General features: G+C 43.7%; 3 protein-coding genes across 3 annotated transcripts, besides 29 other annotated features; all 3 read left to right on the top strand.

The window, feature by feature from the left end:
* Nucleotides 1-6,902: a sequence feature (heterozygous, non-Esmeraldo-like haplotype).
* Nucleotides 51-81: a microsatellite.
* Nucleotides 85-142: a sequence feature (T-rich).
* Nucleotides 194-223: a microsatellite.
* Nucleotides 225-274: a microsatellite.
* Nucleotides 330-354: a microsatellite.
* Nucleotides 498-643: a sequence feature (A-rich).
* Nucleotides 720-741: a microsatellite.
* Nucleotides 900-934: a microsatellite.
* Nucleotides 1,594-1,634: a microsatellite.
* On the top strand, nucleotides 1,664-2,305 carry Tc00.1047053503943.20 (hypothetical protein, conserved; the record flags this gene model as incomplete). The annotated part of the gene is made up of 1 exon (XM_799818.1): nucleotides 1,664-2,305. The coding sequence occupies one exon, from the start codon at nucleotides 1,664-1,666 to the stop codon at nucleotides 2,303-2,305; it is 642 nt and encodes a 213-aa protein (XP_804911.1).
* Nucleotides 2,311-2,340: a microsatellite.
* Nucleotides 2,478-2,519: a microsatellite.
* Nucleotides 2,632-2,680: a sequence feature (GA-rich).
* Nucleotides 2,702-2,731: a microsatellite.
* Nucleotides 2,745-2,788: a sequence feature (A-rich).
* Nucleotides 2,803-2,905: a sequence feature (A-rich).
* Nucleotides 2,919-2,945: a microsatellite.
* Nucleotides 3,061-3,108: a sequence feature (AT_rich).
* Nucleotides 3,199-3,239: a microsatellite.
* Nucleotides 3,333-3,357: a microsatellite.
* Nucleotides 3,379-3,440: a sequence feature (A-rich).
* Nucleotides 3,470-3,501: a microsatellite.
* Nucleotides 3,603-3,651: a sequence feature (T-rich).
* Nucleotides 3,755-3,798: a microsatellite.
* Nucleotides 3,852-3,930: a sequence feature (A-rich).
* Nucleotides 4,213-4,236: a microsatellite.
* Nucleotides 4,244-4,277: a microsatellite.
* Tc00.1047053503943.14 (hypothetical protein, conserved) lies at nucleotides 4,411-5,055 on the top strand (the record flags this gene model as incomplete). Its single annotated transcript, XM_799819.1, has 1 exon — nucleotides 4,411-5,055. The coding sequence occupies one exon, from the start codon at nucleotides 4,411-4,413 to the stop codon at nucleotides 5,053-5,055; it is 645 nt and encodes a 214-aa protein (XP_804912.1).
* Nucleotides 5,417-5,449: a microsatellite.
* Nucleotides 5,961-5,980: a microsatellite.
* Nucleotides 6,098-6,902, top strand: Tc00.1047053503943.10 (serine/threonine protein kinase, putative; the record flags this gene model as incomplete). The annotated part of the gene is made up of 1 exon (XM_799817.1): nucleotides 6,098-6,902. A coding segment is annotated over one exon (805 nt), but the record flags the coding sequence as incomplete, so codon positions are not given.

The raw sequence follows: 6,902 nt of genomic DNA, 5'->3' as shown, positions 1-6,902 counted from the left end.
TATACATATCTGTATGAGCGACCGAGTGAGAAGAAAGGAGGGCGTCTATTTGTGTGTGTGTGTGTGTGTGTCTCTGCGTGTATCAAATAAAAAAGAGGGAAAATAAAACACACACACAGAAAAAAAAAAAGAAGGAAAAAAAGGGGCGGGGGGTATACATCTCCCACAGCTGTTACAGACTCTACACACACACAGGGAGAAAGAGAGAGAGAGAGAGAGGGAGTTACATATTTATATTAAATATGAATATATATCCATATATATATATACATATGTGCTACCACTGCTGTATGACGGGTGTTTACTTTGCCAATGTTCCCTTCTTTTTTTGTGTGTGTGCGTGTGCGTGTGTGTATCTTGTTTGAAGAACCCTGTGAAGTTGCTCTTTGCTTCTGCTGAGTGAGCTGTGCATTTTAAATACGTCATGTGTGGTGATGCTGCGAGAAGGAGGAGGGAAAAGGGCTTCTTTGAATTGCGATCTGAATGTACTTTTATGCCTTTTTTTTTCTTCTTTCTTCTTCTGGTTTTTCATTGGCTGGGACGCATCTGTTGTTATGTTTTTTTTTTTTTTTTTTTCCTTTGCCTTCTGTCTTATTGCTTTCCGAAATGTGGTTTTATTCTCCTTTTTTTCTTTTTTTTGCTTGTGCAACTTTTGGGCGGCTCGATTTATGAATTTGTTGCCGCCGCTGCTTGGGGCTCTACGCATTGGGGTCCCCCGGTTTTTTTTTTTTTTTTTTTTTTCCTCCTTGAGCCTCGGCTGCTTCATGAAAGGAAAAAAAAAAGGGGGATGTTGCGTGTATTTTGCCTGTGTGCTTTTGTATCCTTTTTTTTTTTTTTTACTCCTTTTCCCTTCATTCCTCTCTCTCTCTTTCTGTCTGCATACACGCACGCACGCACGCATGTATGTATATATATATATATATATAGATGTATAGTGTCATTGCATTCATGGAGGCAAAGGTGTAAATACACGAAGGGAGAAAAAGGGAAAGTGAAAGAAATATTTTTTTTTTTTTACCCTTTGGGTTTTGTTGTTGCGTCTGGAGAGGTGCTGGGAAAACGTCAATGTTAGCATCTCTGCAGCGGCTGAGGGCTGGGGACTCGTTGTGCACCCAGCGCATTCACTGGGCCGCAGCAACACGATGAACCCGCTCCTTTCACGGCGCCATTGATCTCCAAAACATTGTCATGCCAACAATTCATTGATGCGTGGGAATGAACAAACCCGCCGTGACGTCAGCCGGTGGTGGTGGGGGGTGGGGACAGCGGGCTGTGTGTGTGTGTGACATGCCCCCTGTGGGACCTACTCGTTATCTGCAGTGGGCATTGATTGGGATACAGAAGGAACACAGTGAGAAGTGGAAATGGAACCGTGAGGCGATACTTTTTGGAGGAATTTTTTAAAAAAATCATGTCGATGCATCTGTGCGTGTTTACATGATGTCTTATCCCCCCTCTTCCCCCTCCCTCACTTCTCCTCCTTTGCTGTTTTTCTTTTGGGCATGCAGTCCCTGCACAGTGAGAGCCAACTGCCTGGGCGAAGAGTCAAGTGAAGAAAACAAAGACACACCCACACATACGCAAATAAGCATCTTTGTTTTATTTTATTTTATTTTTTATTATTTATTATTTTAAAAACGAGGAAAAATAAGTACGCCCAACAATGACAGTGAAGAATGCGGCAAAAGGTGGCAAATACGTGTGGCACGCGATGCCTGAGGAGGTGCGTAAGGGCCTAAAAAGGGACTCTGTGGACGAGACAAATGGAACAAAAATGGGCAAAATGGGCAAAAAGGGCACCCACGCCACGCCTTCCGAGCCAATCTACATGGAGGTGCCGCCGGATGAAACGCAGCGGAAGGAGGAATCACCACCGCGCGGAATGGCGCTTCATGTATCCACGCCGAATGAAAAGCAGCCAACGCCCATGCCGGAGGAGACGACGAACTCGGGCGACGTGGTTGTTTCGCAAGAATCGGAATGTGTTGGGGTGGCGCATGGGACCCAGTCATTGTCGTCTTCACGGACTTTAAAGACGAGGCACGTTCTCCACTTCCGCGGTCCCGGGTGGGAGAAAATTTTGAGGAAAAACAAAAAGGGGCTCGAACGTGCCTTTAAGAAGGACGTTTTTGAAGCAACTGGTCTGGAGGCAAGACGTATTGAAGAACTAAAATTTGAGTTTGCAAGCATGCTTATTGTAACGTTTGTGGTGCGTCGCGAGAACGACAATGAGGGAACGAGTAAGCTACACAGTGATCTACAGGCATGCGCATTTCCACGTACCGTTTTATTATATAGGAATTAGTCAATTTTATTTATTTATTTATTTATTTATTTATTATTATGCGCGCACGTAGCACTGGCAATAGGAACATAAATAAAGGTTTATACTGGTTGTCCCAGCCAGTATTCCCGGAAAATTGATATATATATCCATATATATATATAGGGCAAGGGAGGCACACAGACAAACACACAGAGAGAGAGAGAGAGAGAGAGAGAGAGGGAAATAGAAAAAGGAAACGGCAGGAGAAGTGAATGACACCAATAAAAGAAAACCAGAACATGAACGGATGACTACTTCTATATATTCATGTAAGGACAAATAAAATACAAGAGGGATAACCACCCTTTTTTTGTTTTTTTTTTCTTCTTTCTTCTTTCTCTCTCTCTCTCTGTCGTACTAGATATCCACTGACCCATATATATATTTACATATATATATATATATCTTTAGACCTGTCTTTTTTTTTTTTTTTTTTTTTCCTCCTCCCTTTTCTTCTTTTTTCAAAAGCGGATAATTTTTTATTTATTTTGTTTGTTTTTCCATTTTCTTTCTGTTCCCTTTTCTGTTTTTCTTTTTTTACCCACGCGTGCCCGTTCTTTTTTCTCTCTTTTTTTGTTTCACCCGTTTCTTTCTGCCTGCCTGCCTGCCTGCCTGCCTGTCCGTCCATTTTTCCCTGCCATTTTATTCCCTGGCGCTTCCGTTGTTGTTCACACGAGTGAAGGGAGGAGGGGGAAAAAAAAGGGAAGTGTAATTTCTGAGGTGATGGCGGCGGGATTTAAAAAAAAAAAAAAAAATAAATAAATAAATTATTATTATTTTTTGTTTGTTGTGTTTCTTCTGGCGGGTGCGTGTGCGGGCAGGCGGAGGGATGTTTGGTGGGTTGTCGTGTGGCCTTCTGTTATTTTTGCCTGAAAAAAAAACAAAAAAACAAAACAAAAAACAAAAAAAAAAACGACTTTTTCGTGCCGAGCGACGGGCAAAATGCGAGGCGGACACAAAAACACACACAAAACAAAAGGGGAGGGCGGGGGAAAAAAAAAAAAAATATTTTTATTTTTATTTTTATTTTTCTCCACGACGAAACCCCCACCTTTTCTTTTCTTTTCTTTTTTTTTTTTTTTTGTCTCCATTTTTTATTTTTATTTTTGTTTTTGTGGTCCATCCAAAAAAAAAAAAAAACAAAAACAAACAAACAAATAAATAAATAAATAAATTCCGCTTGCCTCCCACCCGTGAGAGCATGCATGCCTGCAATGTATTTATATGGGGGAGATGAGAGAAAATATCACATGGGCGGAATTTAAAAATCAAAACGAAACAAAAAAAACACACACAAAAAAAAGGGAAAAAAAAAACAAAAAAAACACCACCAGCCATAAATAAAAGAGGAGGCGGTGCAGTCCAAATAGGATGGATGCGAGGCAGGAGAGAAAGCCGTGCCAGTGCGTGGCACGGGACAAGGAATCCAAAAAAAAAAAAAAAAAAAAAATAAAATAAAAAAAACACAAAAACAACAACAACAACACATTTTGTATTTATATATAAATATATCTATATATCGTTATTTCATTTTTATTTTTATTTGTTTTTTTATTTTCGTTTTTTCATTATTATTATTATTATCATGATTTTTTTTTTTTTTTGCATACAAAGGGGACATGAAAATACATGCATCCCACATACGGTGCGTTTGGGAATGAGAGATGGGGCGTGATGAATGAATGGCTGCCACCACATCGCAATATAAAACAAATAAGACCGATGGGAGGTATTCGTTCACATTTATACCCAATCACACTGACTCTCTCTTCCTCTTTCTTTCTTTTTCATTTTTGTAATTTTATTGATGTGACCGGCATGGCGTCTTCACTTGAAGCCCCTTCCCCAACCAAACCGAGAAGAGAGACAAGAAAGGAAAAAAATACATAATAATAATAACAATAATAATACACACACATATATATATATATTTATATTTATATCTACATATCTACACACAAAGGACACACAAAGCAGGGAGGGTGGGGGAAGGGAAAAGGATAGGAATTGCGTGTATTGCCACAAGAAGAAAGAACACACACACACACACACAAAAAAAAAGGGACTTTTATACACACCGAGCCATGGCCACACATCCGGAAAATGCGCAAAACTCACCCATGGGGGGTCATGCAAGAGAGCCCGTGCAAGAAAACAATGCGCAACCACGGACTGTGAACGGCCTTCCGGTCCCGGTGCGAGTACGCGCCATTGATGATCAGGGATATGAATTCACAAAACACGCATTACGGTTTCGAGGAGAAGACTGGGACATTGTACTCAACTCCAAGCGTGACGAACTTAGAATTGCATTTACGACAGAGGCGGCAGAGGCTACAGCGGAGCCGGAAAGCAATATTGTAAACATCCGCTTTTTTGTGGATGAGTCTGGTCGACTTATCGTGAAGTTCAGCGTGCGTCACAAGGCACAAACATCGGGCTCCGCCGTGCAAGATCGTCTTGCAACATACCCGTACAAGGCAGTGATGGCCTTGTACAAACCCCGTGTGAAGAAACCAAGAAAGTGTACCAGCCGTTGGTCTTCCTCATTTACAGGCTCGTTTGCTCGACAACGGCGGCCACAACCATCAGTCAGCTGCTATGGACACGCAGCGGCAGATGTTGGCCCCAACGGACTGGAGTTTCGCGATAAGAAGGAGATTGAAGAAATGCTGCCGATTCCTCCAGAAAAGATAGCTGAACCCCCAATAACAACCATCATCGCCTAATTCATGTGCATATTTCACTCTCAGGCGTGTGCATTTGTGTAAGTGTGTAAGTGTGTGCCTTTCTGCCCCACACTTTTTTACCCTGATACGCCTCAGGGGCAGCAGTCAAGCACGGGCACCCACGCCCAGCCTTCCCACACACACACACACACACTGCTCCCGAATTTATACAAGACTCCAGAAAAAAGTTTATTTATTTATTTTTATGCTCCTTTCATGCGTTGATGGGCGGATGGGGAAAGAATGCAGTAACACCGTCTTTCTCTTCCTACCCCTCTTTACTCCCCCATCGTGACAAGGAAAAAAAAACAAAAACAAGTTTTTTCCTTTTTTGGCTTCAAAAAATAGTTCGATTGTATCATTCTTTTTTTTTTTTTTTTTTTTTTTTTTTTTTACGCGGGCAGTGACAACTTATTACTGGTTTGAAGGAAGGAGAAAAAAGTTTGGAACGTGACGCGATCGATATCTGATAGAAAATAAATGCATGCGTGCTGAACCAGAATTATGTTTTGAGATGATGGATGTACGGAAATTTAAAAAAGAAAAGGCGTGAAGAAACAACAACAAAAAACAAAAGAAAAAACAAAGTTGAGGTGCATGTGGGATACGAGTATTAAGCACCTGCTCGAATAAATTTACTCAACTGCAAGGATTTGACACCCCCCCCCCCCCCTGTGTTCCCTGAATGAAAAACCCACACAAGTCTGTCGTTATCTCTTATTTTTATATGTGTATGTCGCACTGCTTTTATTTTGTCGGTCGTGTTTAATCCCAAGATAACGACAACGGCATTCAAAACGAAGAAGAAGAAGGAAAAAAAATCATTCTTTATTTTTTGCATTACCTCACTGAATGCATCTGTATGACTGGGAGAAGGAGGATACAGACAGGAAAGCTGGAAAGCGTATATATATATATATATATAGTTTATGTTGCTTTGTTTTGTGTTTTTTGAATTCATGCTGTGCGTCTCTCCTTCTTTTTTCGTGGGTGGGGTGTATAGCGAAGAAAGGCGAGGAAAGGGAGCGTGCAGTGCGCTCGGATGCTTTTTAATGTCTCGGATCATTCCCGCGGTGCGACGCTGCCGTGGTGCGACGAACTGCTGGGTCGCGTTGCGGCACGCAGATGGGGCTCTGCGGCTGTGCTTGTGGAGCCCGGCGTGGCGCGCCGGCCGGCTGGTGCTGCGGTGGATTGCCCGCTTCTGCGCATTACGCGTGATGCGGCGCGAGCGATGTGCGCTGCTGCTGGTGACGGCAGGAGGCCCTCCAGCGTCTGTCACGGGATCCTTGCCAGACAGAATTGCTCTCCGTGTGACGATGCCCAAACCCACCCCTTTGATTTTCTTTGTCCCATTGGCCGGGGCAACTTTGGTACGGTGCTACTTGTACAGAGCCGGGTGCACCCAACGCGTTTTTTTGCAGCGAAGGGTGTGACGCGTCTCCTCGAGTCTTCCCCGTTTGCCGCGACGGAGCAGCAGGATGGAGACGAGGCCGCGTTGGAGGCGTTGCGCCAGGTCTTCTCTGGCAAGATGAGTGAACCTGTGTCGCACTTTCCTGCGCTGGGCGATTTTCTCCGTGAGGCACAGGTGGCCGCCGCTCTTCCCCCCCATCCTCACATTGCACGGTCCCACGGTGTAGTCCTGTCACCGTGCGTCAGCAGGCGGGCGGAAGAAGTGGCTCCATTTCCACTGCAGTGCGCGTCACCACAAGCCGCCGTTGGCGCTTACATGCTGATGGACTTGGGTGCTGGTGGCACGCTTGGGGATTTTTTCCAGCGTCACGAAATGCACATTGCGGAGGAAGCACCTGGTGTGTTGGCTCGGGCAGTTGCTCAGGGGGCCTGGCGTG

This window comes from Trypanosoma cruzi, genomic scaffold, assembly GCF_000209065.1.
Source record: "Trypanosoma cruzi strain CL Brener 1047053516159 genomic scaffold, whole genome shotgun sequence".
NCBI lineage: Eukaryota > Euglenozoa > Kinetoplastea > Trypanosomatida > Trypanosomatidae > Trypanosoma > Trypanosoma cruzi.
This window is presented reverse-complemented; position numbering and strand designations above follow the sequence as displayed.